The 14,477-nt window shown below is 45.5% G+C and overlaps 1 protein-coding gene across 4 annotated transcripts in view; it reads right to left on the reverse strand.

The window, feature by feature from the left end:
• Positions 1 to 5,033: 5,033 nt before the first annotated feature.
• The window catches only part of LOC307096987 (kalirin), a 473,518-nt gene continuing 464,074 nt past the window's right edge, over positions 5,034 to 14,477 (reverse strand). For all 4 annotated transcript variants that reach the window (XM_079766806.1, XM_079766805.1, XM_079766804.1 and 1 more), the window contains exon 34: positions 5,034 to 6,305. In XM_079766806.1, coding sequence (XP_079622932.1) covers positions 6,243 to 6,305 — 63 coding nt within the window. In that variant the 3' untranslated portion in view covers positions 5,034 to 6,242. The remainder of the gene's footprint in view (positions 6,306 to 14,477) is intronic.

The raw sequence follows: 14,477 nt of genomic DNA on the forward strand, positions 1-14,477 counted from the left end.
GTATTTGTGTACAGGTCTGCATACACACATACATACTCACATTGTTGGGTTATCGTCTGCATCTCTTCTTCTCATAGAGCCTTTCATACTGACACAACTGAGTCCTCTACAGCCTACTCCATCTCCCCCAACCCAGCCTATTTTCTTACATGCTCAGCCCCTGTGTTGCAGTGGGTGTGAGCTACTTGTTTTTAAGGGATGGTCATTTTTACAGCACACGTTGGAATATAAAACTCAGCAGAAACACATTCACACTGGATCTTTCACCGATATGGAATTTCTAATCCCCCAAGCTCTATGACCCTCACACATTAAATGTGCTATCACCACATGTGCAACATCTACAGCAGAGTTTGGGTCCCGCTGCCCCAGTGAACCATGCCCTGGCTGACGCAGATCTCCATGTGTGCTCCAACCACAGAGCAGAGCTTCTGCCTCACCCCTCTTCTCCTCTCAAGGGTATTTTCTTTCCTCTGTGTTGAAGCTAACATAACTCATCAATTACTTTTATCTGAGTACAAAGTGAGTACAGACAATAGAAATGGGAGGACGCTCACAAGGGTTTATAATCTACATCTAAAATATACTTGCATGTTGATTATTCCACATAATTTACAGAGTGAATCTATTATATGGTATTATATGATTGTATCTAGCTTATTTTTGTAGCCTGTTCAGTGGCTCTTACAGGGGTTGGTATACATTAAGTGCTTAATAAATGCTTACTGCATCAATGAGGGATCCCAATGGTAGTGCCAAAGGAAGATATCAGAATATCAATGGGTTGAGAGACCAATGAGGACAGTTTTGGTTTTTTAAAATTCTCACCTGAGGATATTTTTCTATTGAGTATTAGAGAGTGGAAGGGAGAGAGAGAGACAGAGAGAGAAACAATGACATGAGAGAGACTCATCGATTGGTTGCCTTTGCACACGCCCCAACCAGGGCTGGGAAATGAACCTGCAACCAAAGTACATGACCTTGACCAGAATCGAACCCAGGACCCTTCAGTCCACAGGTCGATACTCTTTCCACTGAGCCAAACTGGCTAGGGCCCCTGAGAACAGTTTTAAATTTTGAAAACTTTAAGCTTCTGGATGGTCAAAAACGGTATGGAAGCTGAAGAGAGACAGCTCCTTGTAACCTTGGTTCACTGTCTGTGAGCTTCAATGGGAGACTTCACTCACTATGGGGAGTCAGTACAAACTGGAGAAAATAACCAGAAGGGCAAGCACTGGCAGATATCTTTCATGTCCATGATGTTTTTGGTTTTTTTGTATATTTAAATACCTGCAAATGAGATTCACCAGCCATCACATTAACAAAATCCACTCTCATGTTGCTGTGTGCTTTGTGATACAGAAAACTTTCAATTATCTCTACTAATGGGATGGAAGCAATGGTACCTATAATCAAAATGCCATTTCCATTTGTCTTTGGAAAGTATTATGTGTGCTTCCCCCCCGGCAGGTTTGCTTTCATAATGATTAGTTCTCGTTTAGGCTAATGCTAAAACGAGTTAGCATTTTCTCTGAACAATACCTGGTGGTAGAAGAGGAAAGATGCATTTATGGCAGAGAAAACTCATGCAGGGCCTAGTTTGCTGCAATTAATCACCCATATGAGTCATCTACTTGAAGCAGTGGGATTTTGAACAGAGCGACAGGCAAAGAGTGACTCTACGTCCTGGATTTTAACGGCCCGGGGAGAAGCCCTAGGAGAACGATATAGCTATGTCATGAAGAGTGTTCAAGAAGAAGGGGCAAGGTGTAAGGCCACAAGGGGTTCTCATTCTTCATGCCCAAGGGAGGCCATGTAATCTCTTTGCGTCTCAATTTTCTCCTCTATGAAATGTAACAATGACACCTGTCCTGCCTACCGAACAGGTTAACTGTCTCCAAAGAGAGGAGTGGGCAAAGGGCTTGTAAAAGTATTGAATGCTATGAAGGTGCAGAGTGCTAATAGACTAGCAATAAAATACTGTTGTCACCACCTCTTCAGGATCTGTCCTTGGCCCTGACTCCTCCATGCCTGGAGGTTTTGGGCTGTGGCTTCCAAAATTTACCCCAGTTAGGAAAGAGTCACGTTTCTCAAGGATCCTGCTCTTGGGAGAGCTACTTTGATAAGATCCAGAGATCCTAATGAATAGATGTGTCCTTTCTAGGTAATAGTTTAATTAAAAATATTTTTATTGATTTCAGAGAGGAAGGGAGAGGAAGAGATAGAAACATGTATTATGAGAGGGTATCAACGATCAGCTCCTCTTGCACGCCCCCATGGGGGATTGAACCTGCAATCCGGGCATGTGCCCTGACTGGAAATTGAACTGTGACCTGTGACCTGTGACCTCCTGATTCATAGGTTGATGCTCAACCACTGAGCCACACCGGCCAGACTCAGATAATAGTTTATTTTTTACAGGGATCTAACAGCTATATGGCTTCACCTAGTGACTCTCAAAGTATGGTCCCTGGATGAGCAGCATTAGCATTACTTGGGAATTGTTAGAAATGCAAATTCATGTATCTACCCCAGACCTACTAAATCACATACTCTGGAAGTGTGGCCCAGCAGTCTGTGCTTTAACAAGTCCTCTGGGTGATTCTGATGTACGCTCGAGTGTGAGAACCACTGTTAGTGCAAAGGAAGAAAGGAAAGCTGGGACATGGGCTCTGGGATGTGCTACTGAGAAACCTTTATTTTTCTGAAGGAGGTAGAGGAAGGCTTGTGGGGCTTTTCAAATCACACTGCACAGCTGTATGTATAAAAGTATATATATAGTGATGCCCCAGTACATCATTTCCTCAGGGAGATATTTCCCCCAACCCCCCTACCTAAAAATGCTTCCCTACTTCTGGGTGCTCCCTACATCCCTTTCTTATTTTTTTTGTAGCATTTATCACCTTCTAAGATGCTGTATTATATACTTATTTGTCTGTCTCCCCCAGCTAGTGTGTACACTCCACAAGGGCAACCCATTTTGCTCACTGCTGTGTGCCCTACTCAGCTCTGAGAACGGTGCTTGCCACCTAGGGGATGCTTAATAAATATTTGCTTAATTAATGAGTGCATGAATGACTGCTGAACCTGGGAGATGAGAAAATGTTGGGGTCAGATCAAAACACCTAACACCTGCAAGCATCCTTCGTAGGCAGCGTGGCTACAGCAGGGGAGCCTTGCCTCTCTGTTCCTGCAGACAAGGCTTGGTAGATACCATCGTCAGGGCTATGGTTCACTGTACTGTTTGGCATTACCAAATGGGCCGGCTGGTTTCCCGTAGTTGGTTTGGGGATAATGTACTGATTGATCAACATGTTTACATGGCTGACCAAGGTTAGGGGGCAGTCCATGGGTGTGCAATAGATTAGACTGTGATGTGATAGGGAAAGAGTTTTCTGTGAATAAAAATCAGGAGTTCTGCGTTCCAGTCCTTATTCTGTCCCTAACTGGCTATATGGTCTTGGGCAAACTGCTTAGCATTTCCGGGTCTCAATGTCATCTGTTGATCTCAATGATCTCCAAGGTGCCTTCCAGCTGTAATTACATTCATGTGTCACCTGATTGATGTCTGTCCTACTGGTAAGCTCTGTGAACACTGGGGCTGAGTCTATAAGTATTTGACCACCTAATTCATGATGCTTAGCACTGTAGGCATTCAAATATTTGATGAGTGAGCACATTCTTTTGGGAACCAAATGGTGATCTCAGCCTCAACAGCCTGTGCTCTACACTATTAAGTCACAGGCACATAGATGTGGTTGCAAAGACGCTGGCCTGGAATGGATCTCCAACCATTCAAGGAAGAGCTGAGCTGGCTCTACCTCTCCCGGAGCCCCCAAGGCTGACAGAAGATGAACAGTTCATTAGAGTGAAGGCCATGGCAGTGTACAAGGGAGAGCCAGGCTGGGCAGTGGGCCATCAGCCCTGTGGTTTGAGAAAGCATGGGCTTAGGGATAGAGACCCAAATTGAATCACAGGTCTGCAATTTTCAGCTTTATGACTTTGCACAAGTTATTTATTTCCCTTAGCTTCAGGCTCTTCACCTGGAAAATGAAGACAGTACTGCCTGCCTCTCAGGATGGCTGTGAACATTAGAGGAGATGACGTGTATCAAGGGCCTTCCCGGCCTCTGGGATGAGAAAGGTGCTTGTAAATGGAAGCCTCCTTGTCTGGTTCTGCCTTCCCTGCTCCTTGTAAGGCTAACAATGCCTCCTTTCCCAAGGAGCTAGCCCAGGTTTGTCACTAGGCCATGGCAGTGGCCTAACCTGTCTGGCTGAAGGGGAATGAAGATTGGGATAAAAAGTGTTTTTCAAAATATCTACCTTTGGAAATACCTATTTTCTCCTTCAGCTTCCAGTTTGCTTAATGAGATTTTTAGGTTTGTCACTTGCCATGGTGCAATTTTATAAATGAAATTTAACAATTGATTACCATTGAATGTGCTGAGATTTATCACTGAACAGACCGAGTCTGAACTCTGCCTCTCCCTCATCTGCTGCCTTTGTCTCCCCTTCCACCCGCCCCTCCCCCGTCCACTGATTCACAGGCCTGTTCCTGCCCTGCCTCCTCCACCTCCTCACCACACTCATCTACTACATATGGCCCTCTTCATTTTGGAGAATAAGTTCTGCTGCTAGGCAACTAGAAGGCAACGTTGCTGTGGTTTACGTAATTCTTATTAGTGATGGTAACTGTAGTGGTGCCGCCATCCTGCCAGACCCATGCTCAGGGCATCTGTCCCCAGCTAGATAGATCTTTCCAGGAAGTAGGACAGGGTGGATTCTTGGTAAAAAAAAAATTAAGGGCCTCAGCACTCAACAGAACGTATTTATAAATCACTGTATATCAACAGCCTGCTTTAGAATCATTTTATTAGAACACATTCAAGAAAGTGACATACGGAAAAAAGACAGCAGCAATTCTCAGTCATGCAAATGCCCGTGTTAAGGTTCTCCATTGGATTTAAATTCAAGTACAAAGACCGTCCTTTCCTGAGCCAGGTGCAATTCCAGAGCATGACCTGCACTGAGAGCGCGTTTCCCAGAGTTCAGAACACTGAACAGACCCCATCCTCACAATGCGACTGTGAGATACATGGAAGTGTAAACTTTCAGGATTTTAAGGAACCCTTTACCCAGTCCTCCCCCATAGCCCAGCTGGGGAAAAGAAGCCCAATTTTGGGCCCTCTTAGAAATGAGGTTTAGTCTATTGAAAATAAAGCAATGGGCCTTAAAAAAATTAGAAAATGAATATATATATATGTATGTAATGGAATCATCTTTGCCTCTTGCCTTTTTGTGGGGTTTCCAGAAAACTGTTAGGGGTTGGGACTCTCTCTTAAATCTCAGAAGCTGAAGGACTTTTTTTTTTTATTCTTTAACTTTTTATTATGAAAAATTGCAAACATATACAAAAGTGGAGAGAATGGCATAATGAACGCCCACGTACCCATCCCCCAGTCTCCACAATGATCAACATGTCACCAGACTGTTTCATTTATTTCTTCTCCTACTTCCCACCCACCCCCTGACAGGGTGATCTGGACGCAGCGGGAGGTTGGGAAGAAGGTCTCTGAACCAGAGACCCTGGGAGTGAGTGAGGTTAGGAAGAAACGAGAAAATCTTGACACAACCTGGGTAGGCTGAAGCAGATAGAACATTTGCTGGGGGATGTTTACCGATGTGTGGGGACAGCTAGAGTGAACCCTCTTCTTCTCTATCATAAACCATCCCTCTTCCTCCCCGCTCTTTCTCATGATGTGGGGGAGGCAGGCCAGATTAGAAAGATGGCATTTTCCAGATTGGGGGCTACTGACAATAGACACGGTCAAGCTGGAGAAAATCTCCAGAGACAAGTACCTATTGACCTTGTCCATTGACACCGTGGACCTCTAGGGCAGCGAGGGCCTGGGGTCCCTGGGGTCCAGACTGGGAGCTGGGGGAAGTACCTTGGGTGATGAGGCCTCTCACAGTTCCCTACTGTCCCACCATTTTAGACTTTGGAGAGAAGCTTGGCAACCTCGAATTGCACCCAGTAGAGAAGCAGGGAGCCCTGAGGGGTGAGCCCATGGCCCAGGTGGGTAGATTTTGCTTGGAACATGGTGCCCTCTGGGCAGAGGCTGCAGCCCACACCAGCCCTGCCAGAGCAGTCTCAAGAGAGGTGGGTGATGGGAGTCCAGGTGGGAGGTCTCAACGGCGGCACGGCAACCCGGAGAGCTGCAGGGACAAGTCCCAGGCTGCGCGCTAAACGTAAGTGGAGAAAGGATCTCCAGGTCCCAGGTGCCACCGAGGAGCCAGGTTGCCATCCTGTTAAGAAAAGGGCCGGGGCTCTGTGATTTGCATATGACTTTCCAAAAATTTGCATGAGATCACGTAGCCCTTTATAGAAAACAGAGCTAAATCATCAGTGCAACCTACTGTACTTCTAGCGACCCAGTGCACAGAGTGCAATGTGGCAAATACACAATGGTTTTTAGAAGAGTGATGGAGTGAGCAGTGCTTGGGAGGGCGTTCCTTGGGCTGACCATTCAGACGAGACCAGCCAGGCCCAGGACACAGATGAAGATCGCTGAGTGGCCCCTTTTGCCAGCTTTATTAGGGTTCAAATCCACACACTGCTCCTCACATTAGTCCCCTGTGGGACAATCCTGCCGTGGCTTCCCAGTGTCCTAGACCCATAAGCAGCAGAGCCAGGAATAATATACATAGAGATGAATTAAATGTGAAGTCCTAGTGGCAATGATCATTAGTGTTTATTATGTCTTTTTGCTTTGTTTTCTTGTTTCAACCCTTTTAGGGCCCCTATGCCCTACCAAGTCTTGTTATGACATTCAATTGGGGGAAAGAAACTTAGTACAGTGTACCCATTTATGTAGTAGATCTTTAGCAGTCATGGGTCTGTGACAGGTGACAATCTGTAACTTTTCCAAGGCATGAGGTGCATTGGGCAGGCTGCGAGGCCAGTTGAAGGAACGGGTGCTTGAGTGAGAGAGTGCGCGCACCTGGGCCATGATGCAAACCCAGCTCCCACGGTCCAGGCTGGTTACACCATCTTTATTGGGCCACCTGAAGTAACGAATCTTTGTTCCTCTAAGAACAGTGGTCCCTCCAATAAAGTCAACTTCTAGTGGAATTGGGGGAGAGACATATTCGAAACAGCAATGGCTACTAGCCAAGAGAAAAGGTCAAGATACATTAAAGAGTTTGATCTCACATGTGACTGTGGCTCAGTTTGTGATGTCAAAGGCTCCTCATACTTGCCTGACAGAAATGAGAGCAGCAGTTAGTAAGAACTCCAGCAAAAACTGCTCCTTAAGGGAGAGAAAACACTTCCGCATCGGGTTCAAATGGTGGTCACCCTGAGTTGTGGGGAAGATAGGGGCTACTGAGGATTTAGAATGGAGATGAGATTCTGAGGGAAGCCAAGAGTGTACATGCATTTGTAACTCCTAGTGAAGGTAGTGGTGGCCGCCAAGCTCAGTTACCAGGGAACAGGGGTCCGTCAAATTTCACATCATATCACACTCCCTGGGATTAGGTGGGGGGTGGCATCAGCTGTCCAGATTAGCTGGTCCCCCAAATTGTAATCCACCGTCATTTCCAGTTTAGTGTATAGATGTGCTATAAGACCTGTAGAATTTATTTTAGTGGCAGAATTCAATAGTTTTAGAAATACTGAGTTTGACAATCTTTATATAGTTGTTAAAATTCTGAAAGGGAGAACAGTTTTTAAAAATATTTTATTAATATCTAATTTATGTCATTATTTTTATTATTCTTACTATTAACAGCTAATGCTTGTTGAGGGCTTAGCATGTGTCAGGCAAAGTGCCGTGTGTTTGCGTGCATCATTTCACATAATTTGCAGCACAGCTGAAGGGGTGGGTAATATCATTACCCCCATTTTGCAGACTGAAGCATGAGAGGTCCTGCCCAGGATCATACAACTGGAAGTGGGGGGTGGTTAGGTGGGTATCGAGATTGGCTTGATCCAAAGCTATCCTTACCCACAGTGCCATGCTGCCTCTTGTAAAGGATACTCCATCTGCTGGATGAGATATGTATGTTGTATGCTTGTGGATTCCAAACATCTTGGGAAGCACCCTTTGCATATTTTGAGGATCCATCTTATCCTCGAGGACCTGGCTACAAGTGGCTTGGGTCACTTTATTATATATATTCATTATATTTTGCATAAAAAGTGTATCCCTCTTAAACCTCAAGTTGTGATTGTCTCTGTGCACCTGCAAATCTGTCTGATGATGGTTTGATACATGAGACATGTAAGAAATAAGTGCGTGTAGGCAAACTGAACACTTGTTCTCTAAAACCCTGAGAAAATATAGACATTTTTACACAGCCCAGCTGGTACCCTGAAAGAGCAACTTGCACCAATGCATAGGTAAATGACAGTCATTCACAATCTCAATATATATATATATATATATATACAAAATCTGGCCTGAGGAAAGGACTAGTGAGAAAAGTTTAAGTACAAGTATATAAAAAAAGTCATTAATTATTTTTAAACACTAATGATTTCTATTATTTAGAAAATAACTCAGGCCCTAACCGGTTTGGCTCAGTGGATAGAGCGTCGTCCCGATGACTGAAAAGTCCCAGGTTCAATTCCGGTCAAGGGCATGTACCTTGGTTGCGGGCACATCCCCAGTAGGAGGTGTGCAGGAGGCAGCTGATCGATGTTTCTCTCTCATCAATGTTTCTAACTCTCTATCCTCTCCCTTCCTCTCTGTAAAAAATCAATAAAATATATTTAAAAAAAAAGAAAAAGAAAATAACTCAGCTTGGAATTCACACATATCATCCATATCCAATCACCCTCTATCTTTGGCATTCTGATTCAGTAGGCCAAGGTAGGGCTTGGGATTAGCTTTTTGAAGTATTTCCCAGTCATTCTAATTTCCCTGATTTGGAATCCTAATCACAGAGGCCTTATCTGTGTCCCAACCATTCCGTCACTGGGAAACCGAAGCTTTGCAGCGTTTCCACTGCATTTTCACATCTGCCAGCACACACTACCCAACAGCCCTTGGCTTTGGCATTTTCCACGAAGAGCAAGAATCAGTGAGACCCACTTTGATAGAACAGTGGCTTTGATTAACCAGCTCTCCCAGCATTCTTTTTTTTGAGAGGAGGGGCCTGTGTTGAGATTTCCAATCTCCCTCTCCAATCTGGAACCCCTTGAGGGATGTCCGACCCCGATCCCTGTGGGATTGGGCCTAAACCGGCAATCAGACATCCCTCTCATAATCCAGGACTGCTGGCTCCTAACCGCTTACCTGCTTGCCTGCCTGATTGCTCCTAACTACTCTACCTGCTGGCCTGCTTGCCTACACTGCCCCCCCCACCCGCCTGCTCATCCCCAACTTCCCCCCGCCGTCCCCACTGCCAGCCTGATCACCCGCAACTGCCGTCTCATCCTGGCCTGATCATCCACAACTGCCCTCCCCTCTTGGCCCCTAACTGCCTTTACCTCGGCCCCACCACCATAGCTTTGTCCAGAAGAATGTCTGGAAGGTCTCCCAGTCTAATTAGCATATTACCCTTTTATTAGTATAGATACTGTAGGTCCCATTCTAATACTAGACACTCATAATAGGAGTTTTCTGAGCTATAGAGAGATGTCTACCATCTCTGGGTGCACAAGAGACATCAGTGAAATAAAAATAGCCACCAATGGGGAACATATTTATTATATTATAGATTTATACTTTTTCTTGTTCCACAAAGAGTGTAAGGCAACTATTTTGTAATATATTTTAAATGCATCTTCAGTTGACTGTATGTTCTGGATATTTCTGTCTGATGGATTAGGGAACCACTGAGGCAGGGATATGCCTTAATGACTACTCCAGTGGCTGAGACTACTCCAGTGGCCTCCTCTAGACTCCTGGCTTGTGCTAGGCACAGAAGGCATTGAGCGACTGCTACATGCAACAACACATGGAACACAGGATGTTCTCAGTATTTTAATTCAGGCGTGTTTCATTCAGTGGATCAGGAAGGGGGAAATGACAGGACTGACACCAGGTGGGCCCAAATGTCACTTTGTGTGTTTCTGACTGAATCATGTCATTGTTGTCTTTAGTGGACTTGGCCAACGGAAGGCAGTGTGCATAGTGGATGCCAAGGGAAGACCTGGGTTCTAATCGCAGCGCTGCCACTTTCTGGCTGTGTGACCCTGGGCAAGTTATTAACCCTCTCTGAGTGAGGTTTCTGCAAGAAGAGGATAATGATACTTACCTCGATGAGCTGTTGTGAGGATCTGGGAGAGACTGTGCATGAAATGCCCGGCCAGATGAGGAGTTTGGTAGAAAAGGCCGGAGGCAGCTGTTATTGTCAGTGGGTGACGCTGGGCCATTTCCTTGCAGGGACTTTGAGGGAAAGGTCTGCGTCTCCCGGTAGATGGGTGGTGGGAGGGCCCTTGATGGGGACTTATGTACTGGTGGTGTTCTTCCACTGCGAATTTCAAACTAGAGCCCAGACTGGTAATTTTCCTGGATGCAGCCATCAGCATCAAAGACTGAGCCACCGAATAGGAAAAATATGTAATTGTGCATATGGAGGAGACATGAAACCTGTGCACTGTCCTTTCATTTCAGCTCTTGTCCAAGGGTTAATTTTGTGATTTTGTTTGCTCTTTCATGCTGTCTACTCTGCCCAAGGTGCCTCCTTTTGGCTTCTAGATGCGTGTTTGCTGCTCGCACAGAGCCCAGGGCTCCTCATCCTGCATTTTGAGGAGGTTCCTGGCTGGGCAGCTCAGTGAGGAGCAGGGAGGCCTTGAGGGTGCAGTTATCTCCGAGGTGCTCCCTCCCGAGTGACAGGCTGGGTGCTCCCCGTTCCAGCACAGCACCCCGAGAAAGAGGAAGAATCAATATCCCTGTTTTTCCTCTTTCCATTTCTCCCTCTGCTCAGGAAACCCTCCCTCCGAGGGAACTATGAAACTAGACAGTGTGGGAGAAACATCCTTGAAAATACTTGCTTCATGTATAACTGTTCTGTTTCACGTTCAGAAAGGTTAAGCACTGCCTTTTTAACAAGAGTTCTTACCAGAAACACTCCCTCTGCCCTTAGACGGGGGGAGGGGGTGAGGAGGATGTGGAGATGGGGGAGGGATGGGTCTTGACCTAACGTGATGATGCAGCTCCTATTGAAAACCTTGCTGCCCACGCAGGGCCCACCCGTTTCCTTAGTGAAGGCTCTCTGTGCCTCCTCTCCCGGGTTCTTGTACCCCGACACTGAGTCACCCTGGAACCCCCTCCCTCTGGAACCACAAGGCATTACAACCAAACTGGAAACAGGTCTGCTTTCTCTCTTTCCCAGTGCACCTGTCTTCATGAAACCTTACCATGAACTTGAAAGTATGTTTCAAGCTTTCCTCATCTCCTTATCACCCACCAAACTTGCCTTCTTGCTCCTTTCACTGACCAAGGCTCCTGACCTTCACAAACAAAGCTGCCAGTTCTGCAGCTCACAGCCGTGGCCCAGCCTGCACAGTGGTCCCAATCACCCTCTGGTCACACTGTCTCAGCTTGAGATATGGAGAAGCTGATCACCCTGTTCCCTCCTAGGCACCTGCTTATCCCCTGTCCTTGGACTACACATAGGATAGACCTCAGCCACAACCTAATCATTGTGTCCCTTCTTATTCTTTAAAAAAACATCTACCGTATTTTCCGGCGTATAAGACGACTGGGCGTATAGAAGATTTTCCTGGGTTAAAAAGTCGTCTTATACGCTGGAAAATACGGTGTTGTTTTTTTTTAAATAAAAATAATTTTCTTACCTGAGAAAATTTGGAAAAAGCCACCATTCAGAAATAACCACTATTTATATTTTGGTTTATTTCCTTCATATATACATATATGCATTCACATATGTATATACATATACATGTGTACAGGGTGGGGAAAAAGTAGGTTTACAGTTGTGAGTACACAAAATACAGAATTTATTCTTCTGTTATTACTTATTATTGTATTGTTTTCCATAAGAATAACTGTAAACCTACTTTTGCCCCTCCCTGTGTATACATATATAAGCGCACATGCACGCACACACACATACACATTTCTCATTTATGTTTAACAGAAAAATTAGTCTTTAATATTAGAGGGAAAAGGAAGACTCTTTCCCAAGCAGGTGGGTAAGAAAAGCACCTGCAGGCTGAGGCTCAGGTAGGCCCTCCACGTGTGCTAGTCACAGCCGTGAGCCTTTGGAGCACGTGACTCGCTGGTTTATTATGTCATGAGCCTGATGGTTAGGGAAGATATCCAAACTATCCCTGCCTCCCAGACCACGTGGGTGACTACGTCTTAGAGCATGGATGGGAAATACATCTAGAGACACATGCAAATTCATAAATATACACAGACAGAAGTTATACACACAACATGTATCATTCAAACAAGAATTTCCTGAGCACTTTCTGTGAATGCCTAACTCTACCTGAGCGCTCTGCAGACAACACAAGGTATCACACACGAGCCTTGTCTTCCTGGATCTTGGGATTCAGTTGCTGAGACAAAAGCGAAGCCATGGACACTAGTAAACTGGAGGGAGATGCTGTCTCACCAAGTGCTGCGGGAAGGGGCCCCAGAAGTCATTCTAATAGCGAAGACATGTCCAACAACATAAGGAACGTAGCTCTCAGGACAAGCAATAATGCGGGGACAGAGCGATGCAGTATGGTGGGTAGACAAAGGCGATTATAATTTGAAGTGTCATTGTATTTTAGTGAAGATAACTGCACATAAGGACCAGAAAACTCAAGTTAGAGGACAGGTTTGCAGACAGCGAAGGACCCAGAGAGGGGCAGACTGGGGCGGGGCCTGTGTGTCGGAGGCCCTAGGCGTACAGCATGCTACGTGGTTTGGGAGGCACGCTTCTCCTCTTGAAGCGCCCAGGAACAGACTTCATTAGTGTATGCAAATCTAAGGCCAGGCCGAGGAACGTGCAGTCACGGCGAGATCCACTGGATCCACTTCAGGAAAAGGATCGAGAAGGAAGGGAAACCAAGATGGCTCAGAGGCAGAGCTGTGGGTGAGGGTTCAGAAAAGGAGCAGCTCGGGGAGGTGGCAGATGAGAGTTCAGTCTCAGTTCTGCTGAGCAGAGTGCAGGGAGCCACCCAAGTGCAGTAATGCCACTGGCAGCTGGAAATGTGGTACTGATTCCAGGGGGAAAGGTAAGGGCTAGAAACACAGATCTTCAAGCTCATGGTTAGGAGTCATCTTATGCTAAGCAACGTGTGAAATATAAAGTAAAATATATAACGTATGCCCTGGGCATTAAAAAACAATACAGTTGACTCTTGAACAACATTATGCAGGTCCACTTACACACAAATTTTAAAAAATAAATACGTAAGTGCTGTAAATGTATTTTCTCTTCCTTATGAGCTTCTTAATAACATTTCTTTTCTCTGACATACTTTAGTGTAAGAACACAGCATATAACACACAAAATGTGTGTTAATAGACAGTTTATGTTATTGGTAAGGCTTCCAGTCAACAGTAGGCTATTAGTAGTTAAGTTTTGGGGGAGTTAAAGTTATACATGGATTGTTTTTTGTGTGCAAGGGGTCAGCACCCCAACCCTTTTGTTGTTCATGGGTCAAATGTATTTGATTTGGGGGGGCAATATTGGTAGCTCAGAGGTAGTGGTAGGAGGTTGATGTGGGGAAATAGTGAACATTTCAATGAAGGAGATGTGAGTCAGGCATCATGGAGGGTGGGCCTGGTGTGATTTGGCAAAGTGAGTGGGCATTTCAGCAGATGGAAGCAGCGGGAGCAGAGTGTGACATGGGTGGGGGCACTGGATCCCCCGCAGCTGCTATGTGCCAGATGCTGACGCAGACAGTGAAGACAAGCATCGTCAGACCAAGACATGATCATTAGGGGGATCACAGTGTAACATGGGAGAAAGACATACAGGCAGCCAATGATGTGGATAAGTGCAATTAGCTTGAAACATAAATTGCCAATATTCGACCATTTTTGATGCATAAAATTGGCAGTTTCTTATGACTCAATCTAAGGTAGGTGCATTACAGAGTGTATAACAGATAGGGGTCTCTAAAGGATCATGGGTAGGAGGGAAACCCGTATCACTGTGGAAATGGGCCTGTGCTTTATCCTAAGGAAATGTGCTATTGAAGGCTTGTAACAGACAAGTGAGATGTTGAAAGAAATGTTTTAGGAAGACGAATCTGGTGTTAGTAGAAAAGATAAAAAGCAGGGGAAAAATCCCAGAAAGCAGAGGGGGGCATATAGGAGGCTACTTAGGATTTAAACAAAGGATAATTGACGCCTGCTGCCTGGGTGGGGGGTGGGGGTGGGGGCAGAAATTCTGAGAGAGTCATTCTCAGGACTCCAACAGACTGGCTACTCGGGAATAAACCGAAAAGGAATCCACAGATAAAGCCTGTGTATCTGGGAACATCATGTTGTTCTGCCCCCT

Source organism: Cnephaeus nilssonii (assembly GCF_951640355.1).
Source record: "Cnephaeus nilssonii genome assembly, chromosome: 3".
NCBI lineage: Eukaryota > Metazoa > Chordata > Mammalia > Chiroptera > Vespertilionidae > Cnephaeus > Cnephaeus nilssonii.